The 14,181-nt window shown below is 38.4% G+C and overlaps 2 protein-coding genes and 1 long non-coding RNA gene across 3 annotated transcripts in view; 1 reads left to right on the top strand and 2 right to left on the bottom strand.

Moving 5' to 3' along the window:
* The window catches only part of LOC113677613 (laminin subunit alpha), a 35,951-nt gene extending 30,661 nt beyond the window's left edge, over positions 1-5,290 (bottom strand). The window contains exons 1-5 of the mRNA XM_089202712.1: positions 4,910-5,290; positions 3,426-3,659; positions 2,686-2,745; positions 1,395-1,472; positions 368-596 (exon numbers count right to left, since the gene is read on the bottom strand). Of these exons, the coding sequence (XP_089058838.1) occupies positions 368-596; positions 1,395-1,472; positions 2,686-2,745; positions 3,426-3,659; positions 4,910-5,233 (925 nt within the window). The 5' untranslated portion in view covers positions 5,234-5,290. The remainder of the gene's footprint in view (positions 1-367; positions 597-1,394; positions 1,473-2,685; positions 2,746-3,425; positions 3,660-4,909) is intronic.
* Positions 5,291-5,984: 694 nt separating this feature from the next.
* Positions 5,985-10,916, bottom strand: LOC113677620 (testis-specific serine/threonine-protein kinase 3). The gene is made up of 5 exons (XM_027194458.2): positions 10,537-10,916; positions 9,548-9,794; positions 8,924-9,094; positions 8,295-8,464; positions 5,985-6,370 (listed from the first exon to the last, which is right to left on the bottom strand). The coding sequence occupies exons 1-5, from the start codon at positions 10,816-10,818 to the stop codon at positions 6,263-6,265; spliced, it is 978 nt and encodes a 325-aa protein (XP_027050259.2). The 5' UTR covers positions 10,819-10,916; the 3' UTR covers positions 5,985-6,262.
* On the top strand, positions 7,305-7,905 carry LOC149046833 (uncharacterized). The gene is made up of 2 exons (XR_016185527.1): positions 7,305-7,569; positions 7,651-7,905. It is a non-coding gene; the product is annotated as an uncharacterized LOC149046833 (long non-coding RNA).
* Positions 10,917-14,181: the final 3,265 nt, after the last annotated feature.

The raw sequence follows: 14,181 nt of genomic DNA, 5'->3' as shown, positions 1-14,181 counted from the left end.
CAAACTTCCCAAGTGCTTCATATCTCAATGAACACACAGCTGACATATGAACCAATTGTTTAATTACATTTTCAACCCGATGGAAATTTTTTTTTCTCAAGGGATTTGTTTGCTGATGTCATGAGCATGCACAATAGGAATATGAAGCACGCTCGCACAATTGAATTTGATTAGACAAATTTACTAGCTATGTTACAATATAGTTTTTGTTAATCAGTTCTAAAATTTAAGAATCACCTCTCTCTAAATTTTCATACACAGTTACAAGTTAGTTAAATTTAGTTGAAAGGGATCAATAGCGAAAAAAAAATGTACAATCATTACCTAGTAAACAGAGTTAATGGGATCAACTTCCTCAGTAACTTACGTTGGCATGCAGCATCCTTATCAGCCACAAGAGGGCCCCTGTTTCCTGGTTTCCATGGATACTGATTGTAGGCGGGACAGCATCTTCCACAATCAATACCACATGCTCCCTCTTGACAAACACACTCATTTTCACCCAGTGTATCATTGAATTTACAATCTATTCCATTTCCTTGTCCATTGCATACACAGTAGGCATCTACCTCAACTTCTCTTACAGCATAGTGATGCTATGGTATAAAATTAAGAACAAAAACAGGAGTTAATTTGAGACAACTTCTTTAATTGCCCGTGTCATTCCACAATTTAACATTCGCTCTGAAGTAATTTTAATTATTCTCTCAATGTTCATGCTATCACAAAAAACTTCAAAACCAACAGAATAAGAAACATGAAGTGATTGAAACAAATTGAAGATGTAATGGTTCAAAATTAATATTCAATTTCTTTAGTCTTGAAAGCATTTTGATTCTTGTTTTCTTTTGTATCAGGTTTTGACAAAAGGTAAAAGGATATGGAAAAAAATTTAAAATTGCTTGAAAAAATAAATAACTGGAGGTTTAGGTCTACACATGAGCCAAGTGGGTCATACTGTTTGGGAAAATCTGCATTTGAACCTTTTCCCTAAAATAGGCATTATATTGTATTCTCCACCCTGCTCTTCAAACATTTCCCATAGAAGTGACAAGGAGAATTTGTTGGCAATCAGGAGCCTCCTAAGTAGGTGATAGTTTCCTTTATCTGAAGTCAGTCACTCCTATAAGTAAAAGGATTAATAAGTCTAATTTTCCCATACACTTTGGGAGAGTTAAGGAAGTAAAGTGTCTTGACCAAGAATGTGACACAATGACCTGGCCATGCTTTGAACTTTGACTTCTCCTTGTCATGACCAAGTTACTGACCATTGCACCCACAAATCTCTAACACACTGGCAGGTGCCAAGAATTATGTGTTATTTACAATATTATAAGGAAAGAGCAGAAAAATCAATTGAATTAATAAATAACATGCATCAATTTTATTCATACCCATTTGACAGCCAGTGGATCAAAAATGCGAAAAAGTGACATAAACTGCAAGCGCACATTGGTGACATTCATCCATTCCTACATCAAACAATTATTATATTGAATAACATTACTTTTCCCTATCAAAAAGCACTATATTAAAAAGTATACATATTAAGTGATAAAATGAATTCTTCTGATTTATGCATCTATTACCCTCACAGCTCCAAACTACTATAGCAAGTGATTCTCCTACATATTATAAACTGAGTTTTTGACAAATGAAAAATGTAGACACCATTAAAACAATCTTTTAACTCCACGTAGTGGTTATTTTGAGCCACTTGCTGGTCCCAAGCCTATGTAAAGGAGGAGGGTTAGACGTGGGGTCAGCAACCCCACCCTTGAAAAACACCACTGCTATAGAATATTTTGAGGAGCTGCTCAACAGACCAAGTCCAGTAAAGCCCCCAGACATTCAGCCAGCAGAAGAAAACCTCCCTGTAGACTGCAGAAAGCCAATTAAAGAAGAGATTAAGATGGCCATTTAGCTTCTGAGAAATAGAAAGGCTTCAGGATCTGACGGAATACTAGCAGAAGCACTGAAGGCTGATATCATGGATATCAATTATTAGAAAAGATGGCCCAGAACAGAGGTCCTGGCAGACTATTGTTGATGGCCTTATTGCCTCAGAAGGAGCAATGGGCTTAAATAGATGGATAGATATGCTCACAGGAACTCTTCCTCTTATACTGCTATTTGCATGTTCACTTCTTGTGGGGTATGGTGAAAGGTTAAGTCTGTACATGAGTCAAATGACCCATTCAGCTGAAGCTAATTCCAGTTTCCATAGCATGAAGCAACTACAAGCATTAATACTCCCCCCATGGGATGCCAGTCCAACATGAGGCTACCCTCCAGTATTTCATCAGGCTTCCCTGACAATTTTTCAGTGCTCAATCAATTACACTCCAGGGTAGAGAGAGGCACCATGAGAGTAAATTGTTTTCCTCAAGAACACAACACAATGACCTGGTCATATCTAGAGCCCAGACCTATCATGCAGGAGTCCTACACACTAACCATAAAGCCACTGGCTCTCCCACTGTGGGGAATAGTATAAGGAACAAGAAAACATAATTCACAAATTCTAGCACTTGACTGACTTAAAATGTATGTTAATTTGCATATGTAAATGTTTTTTCTCCTGCTGTAGCTCTGGTATACTTTAAGAGTTTTACAGTGATGTTTTGACAAAATTTAACTAAAAAACAATAGAATAGCAATTCAATGCATCATCAGTTAACAAACCAGCAGTTTATCTGAAGGATTTTCGACATCTCCTCTTGGTCCAACAACAATCAAAGACACCTGACAGGATGAAAACATCACAATTAGCTTAATGGAAAAGATGCTGTTTAACTAAGTATCACCAGATTGTATGTAATACAATGCATTTCATAACTCTACCAGCAAATTTGATTGGTCCTTACCTGCACAACATAGCTGAGTACTGAGGTACAGAGGACATTAACACTGATAATTTTTAATGTTACCATTTTTATTTTAAGGTGACATTAAATCCAGTGTCGCAGGAATGCCTTACAGTACGTAGACATAAGTAAGGGCAATGTAACACAATCTTTGGACAAACAGACCGAGATTATGATGAGTCTCAGGCCACCTTCAGACTATGTGGCTGTTCACCTACTTGGGAATACAGTTGTAGCACTTAAGTCTGACCACTGCTTTAGGTTGATGACCGAGTATAATAATCTGAGCACCATTGCTGAGCATGAGCACTATCTCTAGGGGTAGTACTTGAGCACTGTTCCCTGCATGGAGATGTTCTAAACCGCTTACCATGTTTTCCCCATGATACCATGGAATGAGGAAATAAGGGAAAGATAAGTGAGAGCTAGATGGCCAATTCATTGACCTCAGCCAAAACATCGAAGCATTTGAAGTAAATGATTGTGTAAAGGGTCTCTGTAATCAAGTATTAAAAATTGCCTGCGATAAAATGTTAACTTAAATCATAGATTACTTACAACATCATTAATATCCTTAGATTCAGTCGGATAAACAGTGCAGAGGACTTGGTCTACTCTGACAGGATTAGACCGATGAGGTCTGTTAAACTTTTCTTGACATTCATCTTCAGTTGAAACAAAAAAATGCCAGGGTTGATAACTCTGACCATAATCACTGGACTTGTAGAAGACAAGTTGACCTGGTCGGTAGTATTCTCCAAATGTTATCACCAACTTGTTGACGTAATAATACTGATATTGAGATAAAATCACAAAAAGAAATCAACAAACAAGTCTAGTGGCCACCCTTGCCTTAAAGATTGAAGTTTGAAACTTCACTCTTTTTTCAAAAATTTTTGACATTCAAGGATCCAGGTTGGAGATGAGACCAACAACCCACATTTGTGGGGTTATTGTATGATCTTAGCAGCTGTCTTACCAATAGTAAAACATTCATCTATATATGCCATACTTCAAAATGTATTTCAGATCAAAATGATTGCAGAATGGCTAATTGAATGTTATTTCATTCATGAGATTATCTAGATATCAAAAAAACAGAAATATATTTTATGCTTTCTAATTAACAAAATTCCAGGACTTCCTAATCCATCGGGTTCTTTTTGAGAGATGTAGAAAACACTTTCAAAAAGAAGGTAAAGTAAAGAAGTTGCACAATATGCTATACTTAGAGAGGGACTAAACAAATCCGACATCCAGCGTCCTGAAGTACTCGTTGTGTTCTTTTCATTGACAGTAAAAAGAAACATCATCCAAAAATACAAATTTTAGGGATAGGTATCAGTACAATAATACCAAATGTAATAAAAATAAACGACAAAAAACATTTTCCTCATTAATTAAATAATAACTCAGTTTGATACTATCAATGTTTGTCTGTTAACATCGACCTCTGCTAACAACAACAGTATTATATTAAGCCAATCGATTTTCTCCTTTTTTTTCCCTTTCTTTTTGTGCATCGAATCAATGTGAAGATATCGCATACTCTATCTTCAGAACCCCAGATATTATGGATCGGATCTCTTAATATTTAAAATTGTAATTTAACATTAGCGTATACAAAACAGGATCCAATAAGAAGCACAGCAGTTTGTAGGGTAAATAGACTCATTAAACCATAAACTCGATACAAAAAAAGGAACATAAAAATTAACAAATTAGCGACTATTGCAGCTAACTGCAAAAGCCACAAGCGAGAGTTTTCCGGCTACAACCTTTAGTAACAGTGGAATTTAAATTGAATTTAACGGTATGTGTCAGAATCAAGGCGAAAGACCGATACGCCAAACTAAATTTGTCATGATTCGCGAAAATGAACTTCTCTCTAACAAACGTTCAATCGAACGCGAATTCTACAACGAAATGATCGAGTGAAGAAGCCAAACGTGCTTAGCGGCAAATTACGATTCTAGCTCTCGATCGCTCTATGGCAACTGATCAATATCGGCGTAGATTAACTTCCTAAACTCATATCGTACCTTCTGATATTCTCCCCGCAAATTAATTGTGATAGATACTTTATCAATAGAGGCCGATGACTGCCACCACGTTTCATATTTTCCATCCACCATCTTCGATGCGTTGTGCGATAGGATGGAATCGGTTGCATTACAATAAGACTTGATCCTATATCTGGGTGATTTTTTTCTTTCTACAACACTGTAAAAAATTTCTGGCGGCGAACCACAAGTTGAGTTTGCAGTTATTTCCCTGTTACGGGCTGCATTAGCCGCCCAAGTTACTCCTGCGAAATGGATGACAACAAATAATACAGATATCAAGGCTGTTGGCCATATCGCCATTTTGAAGTTTTGGCGTTTTGATCTTTTGGAGACGCTTGCCCGCTGCTAAGGAAATGGAATTTGATAGGTGACGTAAATTATGCAAATAATCTTTTGAACATAACCCAACGGTTCGTCATCGCAGATCAAGGATTGAACTACATTCATATTCAAGCTTCATTTACTAGCAATCAGTTAATTCAGGGCAAAATTTTCAAAGATCGAAGGATTTTGAAAAAAATTATCCACGAGAGCATGTGCAATCTGGGACGCGTACCTTTTACTGGAGAAAACGAGCGAGAGCCTGGGGAGAATAAGAATAAATCAGTAGTGTTTGACCTTCCTTGAGGACAAAGGCAGAATGCGAATTATTTGGACGACAGGTTGCCGAAAAAAGTTCGGTAAAATTTTCGCACAGCCCCATACTATTGTAAAAAAAATCTGTTTTCCCAATCTATTGTTTTTGTCATTGTTTTCTCTATCCAAGAACTGAATGCATAATGTAGTATGGGGCTGTGCGGAAATTTTACCAAAAGTTCTAATCCATAACAGCCAAATAAACTGACTGATGATGCGTAGTGAAGGCTACGTTCCTCACTTTGCTGCTCGCCGAGAGAAGTTGACTCAGTATCGCACGGGTAAAAATGTACACGTGGAGAGATAATGAAATTTGCACGTGGACGTCTCCCTCTGCCGGCTTTTTTTCTGATATGGTACGGACCAGCGAGAGATAAAGAAATGATTATGGGTAAAAAAAAGTTAACCAAACAAAGGCGGCTATAAGCAACTTTATTTTCAGCTAATCGCTTTGTTGAGAAGTACATTAAGACAATTTTTTCAGTAACGAGTTATTTTCGGCCTATTAATAAGCATCATCCTTGAGCTGAAACGCTCTCACTGTCCTGATTCATGAGCCTTGTACCAAATATCGTCATTGTCTAGATGGTTATGAATTTTTCCTAATCACGCTGATTTTCAAAAGCCTCTCGAGACAAGTCGTTTTAGCAAAGAGGAATTAAAAAGTAAGGGTCTGCCAGGCATTTTGTCAGTTTATGAGGCAGTCGCGTCTTCTTGTAACCAAGGATGATCCATCACTTCAGCCAGTGTAATTCTTTCTCTAACATTAGCTGACAACATTTTTTTGATCAAATCTTTTGTCTGAAAAGAAAAAGAGAGAAAAACAAAATGAAAGAAAGCTTGAGATCACTCTGTTGTGATATGGGTAATGCTTACTCGAGGAATTTTTCATTGGAAAGACTCTATTCTGGAATTTTTGGACGATATTTAATTGCTTAGGAGATAGTTTTTGGGTTTGGTTAGGGCTATTGAGTGTATTTCCGGTCAGTATACAGTAACTCGGTCACAATGGCACTTGGAGCTGAACCTATGGTACTCTAAACAATAGTACCTTGTGTGCCCTACCACTGTGGTGCAGGATCAATACAAACCAAAGGTGGCCCAAGCTCCACTTGTGAGATGATCATCTTGCGCAATAACAGCCATGGCGGAATTATAAGAGTTCGTATGGGAATATTTACGACCGCTCTATGGAATTAAAAAATACGACAAATTCTCAGTAAAAATAACTCACCTTACTTCCACAGCGTATCACTTGTTATCTGACCGCTTACTTTGATGAAAAGAACCCATTTTAGCGAAAAATCCCAGCGCGAAATGACCGGGTAGCCACAAATCCAACGCAGAACCCGAGCACATGTACTGTAGTTTCATTTCAGTTCACTACAAACTCAATCTTTCCCGTGCAACCGACGCTAAGCCGCAGTTTGCTTCAAAAATTTCCAATTTAGAGGTTTCTAACAGCCCGCGTACACATCAACCTTGACACACGACCGTTGAAAACCCTACCTCCTTTTCAAATTGAATCTCGCCAGGGACCACACCGTAACTTGGCATGAATAAATTGTCTTAGCACCATGGGTGCCAAGTTACGGTGTAGTCCCCAGCGAGGCTCAGTTTAAAAAGGAGGTAGGGTTACCGAGCTGGTTTTCAATGGCCGTGTGTCAAGGTTGATGTGTACGCGGGCTGTTAGAAACCTTTACACCGGAAATTTTTGAAGCAAACTGCGGCTTAGCGTCGGTTGCACGGGAAAGATTGAGTTTGTAGTGAATTGAAATGAAACTAAAGTACATGTGCTCGGATTCTGCGTTAGATTTGTGGCCGCCCGGTCATTTTGCGCTGGGATTTTTCGCTTCTCGGATCGGGCGTTCGGAAATGGAGTGTTCAGCTTTGGGCTTTTCTTATGAACTTGGAAAACCTCGAAATGGACAACTCGCTAAAATGGGTTCTTTTCATCAAAGAAAGCGGCCAGATAACAAATGATACGCTGTGGAAGTAAGGTGAGGTATTTTTATTGAGAATTTGTCGTATTTTTTAATTCCTTCAAGCGTTCGTAAAAATTCCCATTCAAACTCTTATAGTTCCGCCATGACTGTTAATGCGCAAGATGATCATCTCACAGCTGGAGCTTGGGCCGCCTGTGTATGAACCAACTGTAGCTGACAACGTGGTCAGTTAAACAAAACTCGTGTAACAACCACCTTGCATACTGTAAGTTTTGAAAGTTGAAACTGAAATGGCATGTTTTTAAGGTAAAACGAATTGTAAACCAGTATGGTCATGACATATAATAACGCAATCTTTTTAATCAGGGCATGTCATTTGTTGTAAACCAATACTTGTAACATGTACTGACTTGGGTGAAAGATGGAATGCAGTCAGTACAACTGAGAACATATATTTCCGATAACCTGAGAACACTACTCTTCATTTTTTTATAAAATCACCTCTGGGTGTTTTTGAGATTAAAAAATAAGAAAAATGGATTTGGGAGGTTAGATTTTGGTGAAAGGATTTTTGATGGTTTTCGTTTTCGTCCTTAAGTGAAAAATTATCACAACTAATTTGATTCTAAGTATTCCTCCTTATAGCGCTAAGGATTTGAGCGCTAGAAACCCTAGTTTCACATTGAAGGTCCCTTCAAAGCAGCACGTCGTCGAATGGGCTGTAAAATAAAAAAATTAATAAATAAAAAGTGCGCAAAAAGAATTTCAGAAGTAGTTACCTGATCAGAAAGATCGGAAGCGTGAGTGGGATATTCCAGTTCACCAGAAGTTGTTTCCTGTAAAAGAGTCTTTGGATTTGAGTCATCAAACGGAAAACTTCCACATAACAAGGTGTACAAAACAACCCCAAGACTCCACACGTCACTGGCCATGCCATCGTAAGGAATACCTGACAAAAGACAACACTACTCACTGAAAAGAAAACTGCATGAAAGTTATCAAGGACATCTCTAAAGGAAAATTAACTGTTCCTTTTTTACACATGATCATCAAGCCACAATTGAGAATACTAGTCATCGAGCCAGTGCCAAAAGCACTTTATTTGAGCAAGAAAAACTAATTAAAAATTGGTGTTAGGAGGTATAGCAAAACAAATCATCATTAGCAACCATTAAAACTGCCGAAAGAGCAGGAAACGCAGGCGGCCAAGTCATGATTGGGTTTAGTTTTGCATCAGATTGGTTGAAAGAGTGGCACGAGTTTTCTGGACCAATCACAGAGCTTGTAAAGCAAAACCAATGCCATCCCGCATTACTTTCGACACTCCATAAATGGGCAGCGAGGTGACCAGCTTTCTTGGCTCTTTATGAAGGATTTATAGAAGACTGATATTTATCCATAGAATTACCTTGCAGAATCTCTGGGGCAACGTATGCATATGAGCCACAGAACGTTCTACTTCGAGTTCTTTGATCCGAAGCTGCTCCAATGTAACGAGCGAAGCCAAAATCGGTAACAATCGGTTCGTTTTTCTCAGAAAGAAGAATGTTTTCAAGCTTGAGGTCTCTGTGGGTAACTCCTGGAAGCATAAAAGGTATTACCTCACTCCGAATGAGGTTTGCCGTATGAGCAAGAAAATTTTTCCAGGTTTCAATTTTTGCCATGAATTTTGTGGATAGTTCTTGATCTACAAAGAAATTATACCGGAGAGGAAAAACTCGAAAATTCCTGCTTTATGTTCTAATACTATAACAGAAAATCGCAGATTTAAGTTCCCGAAATAAATTTTAATTCATCCCGGCCGAAACGCAAAAAATGTTCCACGCAAAACTTAGAAAAATTGCGCATACGCAACATAAAACTCCTTAGAAATGTCTAACACGGCAATACAGGAGTAAAAGGAGTTCAAGTCGAAATGACAAAAAAATTTGCCCAAAATGAGTCAACAGGAAGCTCGAGTTAACAAGGATCTACTGTACACAGGAAAACACGAATAGTCAATTGCAACTTTTTTGCCCGTCTTTACACTCACCCTTTTTATGGCAGTATAGAACACCATCCACTATTGATTTAAACATAGGTTTTGCCTCGTTCTCTGTTAGTTTGTAGCGTTTGAGTAAGAGAGACAGGAGATCACCCTTAGGAGCCATTTCCATCACAATAAAGAATTTATTCTCTCCGTCAATCAAGTCAAATACTCGGATCACGTTCTTGTGGTTCAGCCATTTAAGAATCTCTATTTCTCTCTTCAAGAATCTGCTCTTTTTCCCATCATCATCCTTTAAAAAATCGGGGAAAAGTGAAAAAATTTATAAAGACTAGAGTAACAGTTCTTTGAGGTTAGGGGAAAGCCGTATCGATCGGCCTTTCCCTTATATCACAGATTTTATGATAAACAGAAATATTCACCTAAAAAGGGATTTGATCTTCGTAGCTTTTTCCTGGACCTCAGTTCATGATGATTTAATGATTTTCCCACGACCTCATCTAAACCTCCATCGACCCTATCCAAATTTTACTCAACACATCAACAGTTTCTTTCCATTATCTTTTAAATACTGGAAGAAGCTACCTGCAAAATCATGAATATCGAATGAAGTGCCACTTTAACGCTGCCGGTCGTAACTTCCCCATCAAAGAAAATTGATTCAATTTGTACCTTTTTGGTTCTTATTAATCAGATAGCTTATTGTCCATGTTTTTCATAGTTTTTTTTAAAGATAGTCATTAAGATTAATCTATCAATTTCAAACTGTATCATCTATCACTGGACCAAAAAAGGTCTTACAGCAGAAAGTGGCGCAATATCTTTCACTTGATTCATATATATTAAGCAATTCATTGGTTTAAACTTTTTGGACAAATTTTGAACATGTTTTTCACACCTACACAATGTTAAAATGTTTTTGAAAAGTTTTTCAGCCGAGTTAGACTATCTTTCATGCATCTGTTCGGATGGATTAGCACTAAGGTTATTGAAATGCTGTTCACTCTAATTTTAAGTACGGCAGCTATTTTTACCTCTTCCTTGTGGACAATCTTGATTGCAACTTCCCTTTCACTTTTTATGGAGTAAGCTTTCCGAACGTCCGCGTATGACCCTTGGCCTATAACCCCGTCAAGTTCGTAACCGTAACCCCGTAAAAAAGCATTTTCATCCAAGTTGTCCTGACTGCTAACTTCTTCTTTGCTTCTGAAACAATCCCCAAATGCTTCTAATAAAGGTATTAATTTAGTGATGACATAAATGAAAGGAAGCACACTAAAACCAATCAGAACTGAGAGGAACGCAAACCCAAACATGTCCAGAACTTTTGGGCCGCGCGCAAGAGCGCATTCTGTGCAAAATACGTCAAGTACGTCACAAAGCAGCCTAGCGCGCCCGACAATGTCCAAATTACCGGATTTATGATTCGAAAAATTATTAATTGAAATAAATAATTGTAATTGAACTGAGTGGAGTGCAATTTGGTCTGCAGTACGCGTGATCTCAAAATTGAACGAGCGCGCAGCGCGAGTTTTATTTGAAATCGCATGTATGGTTTCAGATCAAAATTGCACGACTCGTGGTTCTATGACCATGCACTTTATTTCATCCCTTTTAAATTCGTAGACATACAATTGCTCGAATACAGGATTTTTATTCTGTACAAATAATTTATTGATTCAGTATTGCGCTGGTTTGCAAAAAGTTGCAAAAGTTGTCTCTCATTTTCCTGATTGGTTACTTGCCTGCATACAAGCAGGCCACACCCGAGACTGCTTATGTTATTCACATACGTACCGTTGACGGGAGGTATGTTATATATGGGGAATTTTTATGTCCCCAATGCATATTATGTCCTATACTTTACATACATATAATGTCCTATACTTTACATGTAATATCCTACACACACATTCAACCATACACAGCTACACTGGGCAATATCAGCTATACAGGACTATAAACAACTATACACAGCTAAACAGAGCTATACACAGCTATACAGGGCCATATAAGGCTATACACAGCTATACAGAGCTATACAAAGCTATACAGAGATATACACAGCTATACACGGCTGTACAGGCTATACACAGCTATACAGAGCTGTACGCAGCTATGCAGAGCAATACACAGCTATACAGGGCTATACACAGCTATAAAGAGCTAAACACAGCTATACAAGGCTATACACAACTATACAGAGCTATACTGGGCTATACACGGCTGTACAGGGCTATATACAGCTATAAAGGGCTTCGCACAGCAATACAGAGCTATACACAGCTAAACAGAGCTATACACACCTACATAGGGCTATAGATAGCTATATAGGGCTATATAAAGCTAAACAGAACTATACGCAGCTAAGCAGAGCTATAAACGTCTATACAGGACTATACAAAGCTATACAGGGCTATAAACAGCTATACACAGCTTAACAGAGCTCTGCACACCTATACAGGGCTATACACAGCTATGCAAGATATACACAGCTATACACGGCTATACAGGGTTGTACACAGCTAAACAGAACTTTACACAGCTATACAGGGCAATACGCAGCTATTCAAGGCGATACAGAGCTATACAGGGTTATACCCAGCTATACACGGCTGTACAGGGCTATACACAGCTATACAAGGTCATACACAGCAATACAGGGCTATAACAGATAAACAGAGCTATACATACTTATAAAGGGCTATAAATAGCTATACAGGGCTACACAAAGCTATACAGAGCTATACTCCGCTAAACAGAGCTATACACACCTATGCAAGGCTATACACACCTATGCAGAGCTATACACAGCTATACAGAGATATACGAAGCTATACACGACTATATAGGGCTATACATAGCTACACAGAGCTATACAAGACTATACACACCTACACAGGGCTATGTATAAATATACAAGGATATACAAAGCTGTTGAGAGCTATACTTAGCTATAGACGCTGGACAAGGCTATACACAGCTATACAGGGCTATACACAGCTATACAGGGCTATTATGGCTATAAAGGGCTATACAGGGCTATATACTGCTATACAGGGCTATATACTACTATACAGGGCTATACACAGTTTAACAGAGCTATACAGAGCTATACTCAGTTATACAGAGATGTGTAAAAATGGTTGTAAGAAATATTGACTTCCGGTTGCAATTCTATTCAACGTTTGTGATCGAAATCGTTTTTTCAATATTGCTGTAATGATTCAATTTGCATTAGATATATTTGTTCCTGAGAGGCGAAGGATTAGGCACATCAAAAATAAAATTAAGGGCGTGCGCAACTTTGTCTTCGCCACACCCGAGACTGCTTATTTCGAATATAAGAGATCCTCGCAGCTAAGAACACTACTGAACTAGTGGTTGAAATAAGACCCGAAAAACAATTTTCGGGCCCATACGGGATTTGAACCCATGACCTCTGTGATACATAGCGGTTATCGACCAAAATTGTTCAAATTACTGATAAAAGCACGAAGCTTTGCCACAGCACTTATGACCCTAAGACTAACATTTTCTGATACAGGGCCAATCCAAGTTAACCTCTGGTGACGAAATCCACGCATGTCAGAAATTCGCTAACATGGAAACGAAGCTAAGAATAAAAAATCCTCTTTAACAACATTGCTTGGGGGAATTATTTGCGACAAAAGCCTTCAAACATAACAACCGAGTCATTTTCTGTCCATTCGTATTCATCATATGCTATTACGTGACTATCCTCTATGATATTCATCATATTGTTTGGGTTCCCTGTGGTTAAACGTCAAAGATACCTGTTTACGTTATTTTTTTTAATTACGATTGGTAAAACTTGTTTACTTTAGAAACATAAAGCTTATGTCTTTGGTTGATTTGACATTCTCTTCTGTTATTTTAGTAAAAATTAACCAGCTATTATAAATAAGCTTTGGTTAACAGGCTTGGATTACCTGTGGTAAATTGTTCAGCTACACTTCTCTGAACGGCGCTGTAGGTGAAATCCTACAATGTTCTCCTATCTAACCAAAATTCAACAAACGATTGATGTAATGCCTAATTCTTAGTCGATCTGCTCTAGTCGCTAGTGACACCGTTGTCAATATTTATGGCTGTTAGCAGTTGCCGCCACAGTTGCACAAACCAGTGAATGCCAAATTAGCTTTTAAGCAATAGCATCGTCCTCTATATGAGGCTCTGCATCCGCATCGACTGAGTTCGTAACAAGATTCCTTTGCTTGCGGTAGAGCTTTTCAGAATGGTGACCATGAGTTGTGGAAGCACTTTCTGACAAAGGAGGGTTTGGCCCCATACGTAACCTTCTTGGAACACTGCTCTTTTGACGTGCTGTTCAAGTCATGCTCCAGTGGGAGGGATACTGTCTAAGCTTCTAGACCTCTTTGAAAGGAGCTTTTGTTGCTCCTTGTTTACTTTCGTAAGGCTGCTTTACGGTCATATATAAGGACAACAAACCTCTTAAGCACAACCATGCATTGCTCTGTGATCTCTTGTGGTGATGCTTTGAGGACTTGTAACACTGGTGTCAGTTGAGAAAACAAGTTCCTCACATCCCAAGCCGTTTTCTTTCCACGCCCTCTAGAGGACGAAACAGTATCACACCCAGTTGGTGCATGGAACCTTGGTAGGGTCGAGGCTTTATCAGGACCCAGGGACATTGC

The sequence above is a fragment of the Pocillopora damicornis genome, chromosome 4, assembly GCF_964200805.1.
Source record: "Pocillopora damicornis chromosome 4, jaPocDami1.2, whole genome shotgun sequence".
NCBI lineage: Eukaryota > Metazoa > Cnidaria > Anthozoa > Scleractinia > Pocilloporidae > Pocillopora > Pocillopora damicornis.
The sequence above is the reverse complement of the archived record's forward strand: the minus strand, read 5'-3'. Positions and strand labels throughout refer to the sequence as shown.